The sequence below is a fragment of the Micropterus salmoides genome, unplaced genomic scaffold, assembly GCF_014851395.1.
Source record: "Micropterus salmoides isolate LMB-PRFRI ecotype aquatic unplaced genomic scaffold, ASM1485139v1 Ms_hic_scaffold_5, whole genome shotgun sequence".
In the NCBI taxonomy this organism is placed as follows: Eukaryota; Metazoa; Chordata; class Actinopteri; order Centrarchiformes; family Centrarchidae; genus Micropterus; species Micropterus salmoides.
This window is the reverse complement of record NW_024044237.1, coordinates 39,832,470-39,845,255: the sequence shown is the minus strand read 5'-3', so window position 1 is coordinate 39,845,255 and position 12,786 is coordinate 39,832,470. Positions and strand designations below refer to the sequence as shown.

The 12,786-nt window shown below is 42.9% G+C and overlaps 1 protein-coding gene across 5 annotated transcripts in view; it reads left to right on the top strand.

Moving 5' to 3' along the window:
• patj (PATJ crumbs cell polarity complex component) overlaps nucleotides 1–12,786 on the top strand; it is a 202,823-nt gene that overhangs the window by 71,458 nt on the left and 118,579 nt on the right. For all 5 annotated transcript variants that reach the window (XM_038698650.1, XM_038698651.1, XM_038698647.1 and 2 more), the window contains exons 21-22: nucleotides 10,013–10,324; nucleotides 12,465–12,567. In XM_038698650.1, coding sequence (XP_038554578.1) covers nucleotides 10,013–10,324; nucleotides 12,465–12,567 — 415 coding nt within the window. The remainder of the gene's footprint in view (nucleotides 1–10,012; nucleotides 10,325–12,464; nucleotides 12,568–12,786) is intronic.

Here is a 12,786-nt window from a genome sequence, read left to right as displayed (position 1 = left end):
CTACATAATATTTTGTCTGCAACATAATTTGAGAAAGTAACTTCTGCTGTGCTCTGCAGTACTCTGCTGTACTCTACTCTGCAGTACTCTGCTGTACTCTACTCTGCAGTACTCTGCTGTACTCTACTCTGCAGTACTCTGCTGTACTCTACTCTGCAGTACTCTGCTGTACTCTACTCTGCTGTACTCTACTCTGCAGTACTCTGCTGTACTCTACTCTGCAGTACTCTGCTGTACTCTACTCTGCTGTGCTCTGCAGTACTCTGCTGTACTCTACTCTTCTGTACTCTGCAGTACTCTACTCTGCTGTACTCTGCAGTACTCTACTGTGCTCTACTCTGCAGTACTCTACTCTGCAGTACTCTGCTGTACTCTACTCTGCTGTACTCTGCAGTACTCTACTCTGCTGTACTCTGCAGTACTCTACTGTGCTCTACTCTGCTGTACTCTACTCTGCAGTACTCTGCTGTACTCTACTCTGCTGTGCTCTGCAGTACTCTGCTGTACTCTACTCTTCTGTACTCTGCAGTACTCTACTCTTCTGTACTCTGCAGTACTCTACTCTGCTGTACTCTGCAGTACTCTACTGTGCTCTACTCTGCAGTACTCTACTCTGCAGTACTCTGCTGTACTCTACTCTGCAGTACTCTGCTGTACTCTGCTGTACTCTACTCTGCAGTACTCTGCTGTACTCTACTCTGCAGTACTCTGCTGTACTCTACTCTGCAGTACTCTGCTGTACTCTACTCTGCTGTGCTCTGCAGTACTCTGCTGTACTCTACTCTGCTGTGCTCTGCAGTACTCTGCTGTACTCTACTCTTCTGTACTCTGCAGTACTCTACTCTGCTGTGCTCTGCAGTACTCTGCTGTACTCTACTCTGCTGTGCTCTGCAGTACTCTGCTGTACTCTACTCTTCTGTACTCTGCAGTACTCTACTCTGCTGTACTCTGCAGTACTCTACTGTGCTCTACTCTGCAGTACTCTACTCTGCAGTACTCTGCAGTACTCTACTCTGCAGTACTCTGCAGTACTCTACTCTGCAGTACTCTACTGTGCTGTACTCTGCAGTACTCTACTGTGCTGTACTCTGCAGTACTCTACTGTGCTGTACTCTGCAGTACTCTACTCTGCAGTACTCTACTCTGCTGTACTCTGCAGTACTCTACTGTACTCTACTCTGCAGTACTCTACTGTACTCTACTCTGCAGTACTCTACTGTACTCTACTCTACTGTACTCTACTCTGCAGTACTCTGCAGTACTCTGCAGTACTCTGCAGTACTCTGCAGTACTCTGCAGTACTCTACTCTGCAGTACTCTACTCTGCAGTACTCTACTCTGCAGTACTCTACTCTGCAGTACTCTGCAGTACTCTACTCTGCAGTACTCTGCAGTACTCTACTCTGCAGTACTCTGCAGTACTCTGCTGTACTCTGCAGTACTCTACTTTGCTGTACTCTACTCTGCTGTACTCTGCTGTACTCTGCAGTACTCTACTCTGCTGTACTCTACTCTGCTGTACTCTGCAGTACTCTACTCTGCTGTACTCTGCTGTACTCTGCAGTACTCTACTCTGCTGTACTCTACTCTGCTGTACTCTGCAGTACTCTACTCTGCTGTACTCTGCTGTACTCTGCAGTACTCTACTCTGCAGTACTCTACTCTGCTGTACTCTGCTGTACTCTGCAGTACTCTACTCTGCTGTACTCTGCTGTACTCTGCAGTACTCTACTCTGCAGTACTCTACTCTGCAGTACTCTACTCTGCTGTACTCTGCTGTACTCTGCAGTACTCTACTCTGCTGTACTCTGCAGTACTCTACTCTGCAGTACTCTGTTGTACTCTGCTGTGCTACTCTGTCCCCTCTCTGTATCTGCCGCGGCCGTCCTCTGCGCTGCTGTTTTATTTCCTGTTTTATATGCAGCCCATTTGGCTGAAGAGGGTTTTTCACAGCCCACAGGTCTCTGATGGGTTTCCATAAAGACAGCCGGGTCGGCGCTGTCACTTCGCCGCGGGATCGTTCTCTGTCACGCCAGCCCGCTGACCAGAGAGAGACCCCCGTTACACATCCACACCTCGTTAACTTTTAGAGGTCATACGTAGAAGACGGCTGCTGCAACGAGCTGCTGCTGCTGTAGTTACAGGCTGCGATCACATTATTCTGATCTCCTCTGTGCAGATAAAGAGCTGCTGCGCCCACAGTTCAAACCGATTCGAACGTAAATACACAAGAGAAAACAAAGTCAACACGGTAACGACAACCGTTAACTTTACTGCCACTTTTTTCTTTTACTCTGGTTGTAAAAGCAACGTCTGCTGCCGACACTGTTCACTTCGAGTCTTTTTGTTTTTTATTTTATTGATTATTACCTGGACAGATATCTGATTCCTTTTCAATCCAGTTCTTTATTGTCATTCACCTTGTAAACCATGAAGGAACAAAATTTGTTTCCCAGGTCCAGCAGAGTACTGAATAAATAACAATTTAAGATAAACCCTTTATAAAAACACTTAAATAATCTAAAACTATAACAAATTATACTAAACACATAGTTAAAACCATACAGCCTCAGTGCCTTGTGCAGTAGCAGCAATCTAAGAGCAAAGGGGAGGGAGTAGCAAGTACGCCAGTCGTCAGTAGCTTAGAAGCCGCTGTGCTGCTGCACGCCGCCATCAACAACAGTTTTAACATCTAAACAGATGACACATGTTGTTACAGCTGATTTCAACTGAAGAAACCTCATTAATGTTGGCATTAAAAGTCTGATCCAGAGCTCTGACTGCGAAAACAAAAAGGATCTGAAGCACTGACAATGTTTTTTTTTTTTAGAAATGGCTGTGTGGAAGTGAGTAAAATTTACTTGGGTGGCACTTTTCACAGACAAATGGCTCACAAGGTGCTTTAGAAAAACTGTTATACAGCATACAGGAAATAAATTAAAGATGAAGTGACCACCTGAGCCATGTGTGGAATAGAATAGCCGTTATTGTCAACGAGCTTTGGAGGGTGAGGTGCCAAAACACAGCTACACACATATTTCATTCATGTCCATAAATAAATAATAATATAAATGCACTTAGAAATTTAGAAGCTAAGAACTACTGTTTAAATTATTGCACATATGGAAGAAGCATTCACTTTGGATGTCTGAGTCGATTCTGGTGCGTATTTCTGTAGGGAGGGAGATGTGATTAAGCCGGCTTTTGAGGGATCTGTAGCGCTACCTGGAGGGCAGAAAGTCAAACACAAGGTATCCTGGGTGAGGACCGTCTCTGACGATGACTTACGCTCCGCTGAGGTAGCAGGTCTCTTCTGGGGAGGACAGCCCCTCTCTTACAAGTGCAAAAAATACACAAGACCTGGTGCACACAGTTTACCCAAACATCTGTCCGAACAGGTATGTCTTTATCTGCCTTTTAAAAGGCAGATTCAGCAGACAGGATGCTGGCACAGCAATTCACCACAGGCCTCAACGCGAGAGCCTGAGAGAGAGCGAGAGAGCTAATTTAGCTTAGTTGACCTGAGAGAGCTGATGAGTGAGGGCGTAGTAGTTCAGCCACATGTGGAGGACCCTCACCGTGCAGTGCTCTGGAAGAAAGACAGAGTTTAAAAGTGAATCCTAAACGCAACAAGGAGCCAACGGTGAGATCTGAGGATCCGGGTGATGTGAGGCCGTGGCTCTGGATCACCTGCAGACGATCAAGGGCTGGCATGCTAAGTGAGGAGAGAGGTGTGTTTGAGATGAGATACAGACGAGAATATAAGCCTCTCTAATTCAGCAGTCGAGTGTACTGATCTCAGTTTACTAGTTGTTCTTATTGCTTTCAGCTGCTTTACCTGGGGTGTTAAATGCCGCGGATTGATCAGATATTATCCCGCAGGTTGGAGCGGGCAGCAGAGGAAAGAGGCCTAATATTTGCATTTTGATCATGGGGGCGACTTTTTCTGGAGCAGCAGAACCTCCATCGTATCAGCACTGAGCTGTAAAATAAAAAAGAAGTCCCTAACAGAGTGTAGACAGTCACAGGAGCCTATCTGTCATCATCCGCAAGTATAATATGCATTATGAAAGGGCAGCAGATATAAAGTGGATAACAGGGGCCCCAGAAACGAGCCCTGCGGGACGCCACAAGACCTGTGTGGGCAGTTTATTAGTCACGCAGAGGTGCAACAAACAGTCATTCCAAACACATATGTTTAGTTATAAATAAACTACCCAAGTACAGCTGAAACGATTAGTCGATTTAATCAATAAGTCAATTATTTTTTTATTTAACCGGGGGGAGAAAGGGAGCAGGACAACAAGTCTAACAGTATGAACATAAAACAGTACAAAATACAATCAAAGCATTTACCCTTTTAACTACAAAAGCAACAGACGTAACCCACTGTCTAACCCGTACATTAAAGGAGATCTATTATGCTTTTCCACATTTTATGACTTATCTACAATGTTATAATGTTGGATGTTCATGTTAAACACGGCCAAAGCTTCAAAAAATGAGGTTAAAGCCTTTATAAGAAATCACTGTGAGCCAAAACCTCAGATTTCCTCCTGTTCTGAACGCTTTCTTTTCAACTGCTTTTTCTACCAACGGCTCCGAGCCGCTGTTCCATATATGGTCATGTGCTCCCACACTAACAGCATGGCAACGCTCAGTCTGCCTGTTCCGCCCAGCAACAACAACCTGGTAACATGCTTCGGGTCTTAGCCAATCAGAAGACAGTGGGCTGTGAGGGGGGGGGGCCTTAAAGAGACAGGAGCATCTACAGCTTGTTTCAGACAGAGGCTGAAATGAAGGCCTACATGAAGAGTCAGTGTAAGAAAAATACATATTTTATTAAACTTTGAATCATGCAAAGCTGCGATACAGGAATCACAGAACTACAATAAAGGACTAGAAAAGCAGTGTAATAGGTCTCCTTTAATAAAACAATCAGTAGTTAAAATACATCAGTGCTTGCTTATTCAAAAACAGTTACATCCATCTGGCAAGTCATTTTTCATGTAAATAAGATTCCGGCTTTTGGATTGGACACAGCAAGTATTGAGAAGGTGTGTCTTTGAGTACAATTAATACTTTAAGTACATTTTCATGATTATACTTACATTATTTTAGTTTAGTAACATTTTCAATGCAGGATATTACTTAAAGAGTATTTTTTACAGTGTGGTTTCTTTACTTTTACTTAAGTAAAGGATCTGAATATTTGTCTGCCACTGCTTAAAATACGCCTGGATCAGAAGTATGACAGGAAGTACAGGGAAACGTGCAGACTATGCTGCCAACACATTATCAGATTTCCCGCTTTAAACTGATTCCTGGTTCTCTTGGATGGTTTGACACTTCTGTCCAGACTGAAATATCTCAACAACTATTGGTTGAAACATTCATGTTCCCTATTAATTAAACTTGTCATTTAGCGCCACCAACAGGTCAAAGGGTCCACTTGTCCATCGTTTCAGTTCACGAGAAAATACCTTTTGACACGAACTGTTTCACTGCTGTGCTCTGGACAGAACCAGCAGTCAAGACAGTAATTTACAGATTTATCAATAAGTAAAATGAGCATTAATTGCAGATGTTATTTACAGCTTGCTGAGATCAAAGTATGAGCCAGGCTTCCTCCAGATGTGGTTTATCTGGTCTGATCGCTTGAGTTTCTGAGATGTCCAGATAAAACAGAACCAGGCACATCTAATCACTTCTCACCATTTATTGACGTTTTAATTGTTGGACAGTAGATGCCATTTGTGCAGCAAAACACGTCCAGATCAAAAAACCGTCTCTTTGAGAGCTGCATGATCTGAAAACAGGCCTTGTAGTTTGTAGCTGCTCTCCCAGCCGACTCGTCATCTCCACTGTCCTCATCGCCTAATGGCAGAGATATTAAATGACAACGTCTTTAAATCTTATGAATATGAGGCCAGGCAGTCACGGCCAATACACATCAGTCTGCAGAACATCCTGTTAGCGTTATGAGCTCTCTGCTGCTGCTGCCGTCTGCTCCTCACCTCCATTATACGGCCGTGATGGGCCAGCTTCCCAAGCCCAAATTAAAAGAAGAGGAACAGAGTCCTTGACGATGAGGCTTCGTCGATGGAAATTAGCCTAAGTGTTGTCATTAATATTTCCCAGCGCGGGCTAATGTCTGTGTCGTAATGTTAAGAACAGGATATCCCCTCAGTATCTGCTGAGGAAGGCTCTTTGGGGAGTTGGAGAAAACCTTTATGTGTTCAGAGATGAAGGCTAATGTTCAAAGTAAGTCAAGTTTTAGATTTAGTGCGAGCTGTGGTTTCACAGTTTAGTTTCTTCACGGAGGAGATGAAGGCAGACGGCTCAGTGTCTGGAGCCTAAAGTTTGACTGATTTAATGAGTCTTTTTCATTTACCTGCAATTCAGGATGTCCAAAAAAATAGTCCCAGACCCATCTTTCTTGTTTGCTTGCTCGCTTTCTTTCTTGCTTGCTTTCTTTCTTGTTTGCTTGCTTGTTTGTTTGCTTGCTTGTTTGTTTGCTTGCTTGCTTTCTTGTTTGCTTGCTTGCTTGCTTGTTTGCTTGCTTGCTTTCTTTCTTGTTTGCTTGCTCGCTTTCTTTCTTGTTTGCTTGCTCGCTTTCTTTCTTGTTTGCTTGCTCGCTTTCTTTCTTGTTTGCTTGCTTGCTTGTTTGCTTGCTCGCTTTCTTTCTTGTTTGCTTGCTCGCTTTCTTTCTTGTTTGCTTGCTCGCTTTCTTTCTTGTTTGCTTGCTTGCTTTCTTTCTTGTTTGCTTGCTCGCTTTCTTTCTTGCTTGCTTTCTTGCTTTCTTTCTTTCTTTCTGGCTTGCTTGCTTGCTTGCTTTCTTGCTTGCTTGCTTGCTTGCTTGCTTGCTTGCTTGCTTTCTTGCTGGCTTGCTTTCTTGCTGGCTTGCTTTCTTGCTGGCTTGCTTTCTTGCTGGCTTGCTTTCTTGCTGGCTTGCTTTCTTGCTGGCTTGCTTTCCTGATTTCTTGCTTTCTTTCTGGCATTCTTGCTTTCTTTCTTTCTGGCATTCTTGCTTTCTTTCTTTCTGGCATTCTTGCTTTCTTTCTTTCTGGCATTCTTGCTTTCTTTCTTTCTGGCATTCTTGCTTTCTTTCTTTCTGGCATTCTTGCTTTCTTTCTTTCTGGCATTCTTGCTTTCTTTCTTTCTGGCATTCTTGCTTTCTTTCTTTCTTGCATTCTTGCTTTCTTTCTTTCTGGCATTCTTGCTTTCTTTCTTGCTTTCTTTCTGGCTTTCTTTCTGGCTTTCTTTCTTGCTTTCTTTCTTTCTTTCTGGCATTCTTGCTTTCTTTCTTGCTTTCTTTCTTTCTTTCTGGCATTCTTGCTTTCTTTCTTGCTTTCTGGCATTCTTGCTTTCTTTCTTTCTGGCATTCTTGCTTTCTTTCTTGCTTTCTTTCTTTCTTTCTGGCATTCTTGCTTTCTTTCTTGCTTTCTTTCTTTCTTTCTGGCATTCTTGCTTTCTTTCTTTCTTTCTGGCATTCTTGCTTTCTTTCTTTCTGGCATTCTTGCTTTCTTTCTTTCTGGCATTCTTGCTTTCTTTCTTTCTGGCATTCTTGCTTTCTTTCTTTCTGGCATTCTTGCTTGCTTTCTTTCTTTCTTTCTTTCTGGCTTTCTTTCTTGCTTTCTGGCTTTCTTTCTTTCCTGCTTTCTTTCTTGCTTTCTGGCTTTCTTTCTTTCCTGCTTTCTTTCTTGCTTTCTGGCTTGCTTTCTGGCTTTCTTGCTTTCTTTCGTGCTTTCTTTCTTTCTTTCTTTCTGGCTGTCTTTCTGGCTTTCTTTCTTGCTTTCTGGCTTTCTTTCTTGCTTTCTGGCTTTCTTTCTTTCCTGGCTTTCTTTCTTGCTTTCTGGCTTTCTTTCTTTCCTGCTTTCTTTCTGGCTTTCTGGCTTTCTTTCTGGCTTTCTGGCTTGCTTTCTGGCTTTCTTGCTTTCTTTCGTGCTTTCTTTCTTTATGGCTTTCTGGCTTTCTTTCTTGCTTTCTGGCTTGCTTTCCTTCTTTCTGGCTTTCTTGCTTTCTTTTTTTCTGGCTTGCTTCCTTGCTTTCTTTCTTTCTTGCTTTTGGCTTTCTTGCTCCCTTGCTTTCTTTCTTGCTCCCTTGCTTTCTTGCTCCCTTGCTTTCTTTCTTGGTCCCTTGCTTGGTCCCTTGCTTTCTTGCTCCCTTGCTTTCTTGCTCCCTTGCTTTCTTGCTCTCTTGCTTTCTGGCTTTCTTGCTTTCTGGCTTTCTTGCTTTCTGGCTTTCTTTATTTCTGTCTTGAAAACTCACCAAACTTTGCACAAAATTCAGGCGTGGCAAAATGGGTTGATAGCGACGCCAACAGAGCAGTCCCCAGACAATGTTTCACCTACATGTAAGAAATTTCTGTGGTACGTTTAATTTGGATTTAATGGTAATTTTTGCCGATTTACACACTTTGTACTTTAACTCCTCCTCCTAAGGATTTAGTCCGACCGACTTCAGATTTGTGCTGTGCACTCTAAACCCATTGGCTAGATTAAAAGTTGTGCAAACGGTGAGTTTTCGTGGAACGGCGTGGCGTGGCATCCAAAATGTATTATTCCCCATAAAACAGGAAGTTATTGTAACTTCAGTCTACATGCTCACATCTGCACCAAATTTGGAATACATAAGAGTCGCGCCCTGAACCCATCCATATGCCAATATTCACTCAAAGTCATAGCGGCACCTGCTGGCAACAGGAAATGACACGTTTACGCTGTAATGTACTACTCCTAACCGGTCGGACATATCAAGTTCAAAACTGTCCCAGAAAACCCTTAACACATTGTTGAAGCCATGTTGCAAAACTTGTGAGTTTGCAGTAAACGGCGTGGTGGTGGCGTGGCAAAGGAAGTTGTTGTAACTGTGTACATGCTCAAATCTGCACAAACCTTTACGTGCTTGATAACTGTCCCAACCCGAACACATCTACACACCAATATTCATTTATAGTCGTATCGCCAAGTGCTCTACAGTGCCACAAAGGGGGCACAGGAAGTGACGTATAACACCTTCATGCAGCGTCCGAAGCGCGTAGCAAACTCACAGATGCACTGGCAGAGCTCCAGAATCTGCAACGCAGCCGCCTCACGCTACAATTGTGAGGGCCCGCCCAACACTTTCGGTGTTCGGCCTAATACATCACGCTGACATGTTGACAGTGTGGAAGCATTTTAAAGTGTCTGAGCCGTTTGCAGACGCTGTTCTGCTGAACTGTCTCTCAGCACATCCACTCCATCTGTGGCTGACTTCTTGCTTTGAGTGTTTCTGTCACTTGTCTGTGAGAAGGCGATTAAGCTAGCCGCACCTAAATTTGGAGTGCACACGTATTCAAGCCTTTACGGTAAGTGAACCGGCCCAGAGCGAGCTGACAGGCAGGTTAGAGACTTTATCCTGTCAGTTTGTCTCTTTACAAAGACAAGTGTTGCAGTATGAGAGTCCTGCCTGAAGAGAGGCTGTGAAGTCTTCATGTTACGCCGTACGAGAACCACGTACAACATTATTTATCAAACCGGGTCGGACTGGATGGATTTAGCGCGACGAGGAGGAAACGCATGCAACAACGTCCGGTTTTCAAAATAAGGCGTCTGTACAGGATGGAAATAGGATTAAATTCACAGAAAGAGGATTATATTCACAGAAAGTATAAAACGTATTGCATGCGTCTATTAAAAGGAAATGGACTCATGTAATTTACTTTACCGGACCCTCTTGGGCCCTGGACACCCCACCATAGACTCTCCACATCCTGTGGGAAACATTGAGGAAAAAGCACATTTTGACTAATTTATGCAATGGGAAAAAAATGTGAAACTTTGTTCGGCCAAGAATTTTCTTTTCGGTGCATCCCTAATTTATAATACAGAAAGTTCAACCTGAGAAGAGCTCCAATCAGCTGATTAACTCAAACTCAGAACCCGAGCCTTTAATGTTTAGCGTTGTCATTGTGAGCATGTTAGCTTTAGCATTTAAGTGTTTAGCTGATCTTTAACGTGTTGTTTTTCAGGGTTTCGGCGATGGCTCCATCCTGCCAGAGGACCTTCGACAAGAAAAAGAAGATGAAGAAGAGGAGGAGCCGGAGCTGATCCTGGATGGAGGTCTGCCTCGCTACACCTCCTTCTCTCGGACCTCTACCCTCCTGCCTCTGGAGGAGGGTAGGGAGATGGCCGTGGACGAGGAGGTGGAAGGAAAGAATGAGAGGGAGGTGAAGACGCAGAAGAAAGTCGAAGACAGCTCGGCCTCCCTCCCCAGGGGACCTCCTCCGTCATGGGAGGAGTGGAAACGCACCTCCTTCAGCCAGGCCGGAGGAGCAGAGGAGGTGAGGGCGTCGAGCTCAGCGCGTGAACCAATGTTAAGCCATATTATGCTGTAGATTCTGGCCAGAGAGATCAAGACAAGCTTTTTATTTCTAGTTTCCCTTTGAATATTAAAGTTAGTGAAGCTTAGACATAAACATAATTTGGCTTTGTCAGGAGAGACCTGTGTACAAGAACAACAGGAGGAGATGTAGACAGGAAAAACAGGAGGATAGAGAAAGGGCAATGAGTCGTGTATCAAAGATCCCTGACCAGCGTGAAATCACGAGGACGCTCCTTCTCGCTCCATTTGAAGATTTTAAAACATTGTGCTGTAACGCCACCAACTGAACGCCACAGTTTTTCTCAACTTTACTCATATCACAATAAAACTTTACAAATGAAATGTAAACATAGCTTTTTTTTCTCAATTACAACTATGTATGTTTTTCATTTTTTAATATGCAAATGAGGTATTTCCTCATTAAATCTGCGCTGATTTGCATATCACACAAATCCATTTTCCAGCACATTGATAAGAGTCAGATGGATTTTTTTGGTTTTATTGTGATAATATACCAAATGGCCCAGATATTTACAGAACGGTTGATAAAAATATTGTTTTTTCATGGATTTATACAAAAATATTCCACTCCACTTTTCCCCACATATTTACAGATAAAATGAGAATGATAAAATATATTTTTAAAAACTCTGTAAATGTCTCGCTATAAGACCTCAGAAGAAGAGTGTAAAGTGAAGATCTAGCCGCCTTTAAAGGGCGAGAAAATGACGGCATACAGGAAAAAACGTCTTGTAAAGATTAGCTAACGCATTGAACACATCTGTCACAGACATTTGATATACTGTGTGAACTGGCTAACGTTGTGCTCTAGAAAACGATTTATGATTCAATATGGAGAGTTTTAAAAAGACCGGCGTAACTTTTAAATGTAAAATGCAACAAAGATGAAATTTACTCGAACTGCAGTTGACGAACTCGGTATTAAATAGACAAATAATGATTTTTATAAATATTATTGTATTGTACAAAATTCTTTCATACATTTATGAATGTCTGGTAATAATAGTAGCAAAATAATTCTTATCATTTTGGACTGTGGTGTCTGGTTTTTGGCTTTTTCCCTCTCCTTTGTTGAGTTATATATCTTTTTTGTGCATGTAATAGGTTTGCAAAGTGAAAAAGCCCAAAGTGAGTTCCCATCTCCCACAGAAAACTCTGCTCTGAACTGAAAACAGCTCGTTTGTAGTCCAGTCACAGGGATGAAAGCTAAACGCGCCTCATATAACGCTCGCCGAGCGGCTACTCCGACACGCCCTCAGAAACAGCGAACACTAGCTACCCTCCAGGCAGTCAGTGGACAGAAAGTTGTTCCTGTGATGTAGAGACAGAGCTCAGTTAAAACTTTATGGATACAGATTAATAACTCGCCGCTCTGAAACTCTCGCTCCAGTCCATGTTGCCAAGCTGGTCGGCAACACGTACGGCTGAACCCGAGCCGTTTACCGGCTTCTCGCTGACCCGCCCTTCTCTGTTTCTGATTGGCTAGTAGTCCTTAACTAGGAACTGAGCATGTGCAACTCCCAACAAAGATCATGTAGAGACAAGATGTATCACTCCATAGCTAAAACGAAGCCTTCAACACAGGCTGAAAAGAGGAGCTGCAGCAATGTGCAGTATGACAAAACTCTCTCTCTCTCAATAGCCCACTGCTTGTAGTGCACAGTACAAATAGGCTATGGTTAAGAATAAAAGAAGCATTCACAAGCGCAATCAGAAGACGACAGAAGACATTTGCATTGTTTTTCTCTCTTTAAAAAAAGAGGTCTTGATCTCAGTGAGACTTGATGAGATGTTCCTTATTGATCCCCTGTAGAGGAAATTCAAATTGGCACTAAAAAGGACAAAAGACAATAAATTAGATCCAGCATTGCAGGAAATGTTGAGCTGCAGTGAGGGTAAATTAACGGCGAGGTGACTGGATTTAGTTGGTGAGTGAAAACAGTGTTGTCGTTGACAGTATTTTCACAGCACTGTTTTCACACACAGCAAACTCTCTGATATATTGATCATTGATGTGCAGTTTTAAAATCACTTATTCCGTTCTCTGATATTCCAATAATTTGTTTGACTGTTTTCAGACTTGGAGAAGAGAGAATCAGGAGGAGCTCAGAGACAGAGAGGACGAGGAGCTGCAGAGATCAGACCATGAAAGCATCGTGTCTGTAGGAAACCTGAGTCTGGGTGAGAGAGAGAATCAGAATATTTTTTTTCCAGAGAGCCACCTGATGCTGATATCCTTTGTTAGATTCTTGTGATTTTTAAAAGTTATGACTGCTATGATTTGGGGTTTTTAAACACATGCGTAAAAAGGATTCTTGCAAAGGGAAATGTAAATATCCAAACCAAAGAAGATAAATCAAGTAGAGCTTTGAACCGTATCCCACAGCTGTCTTCGGAGAC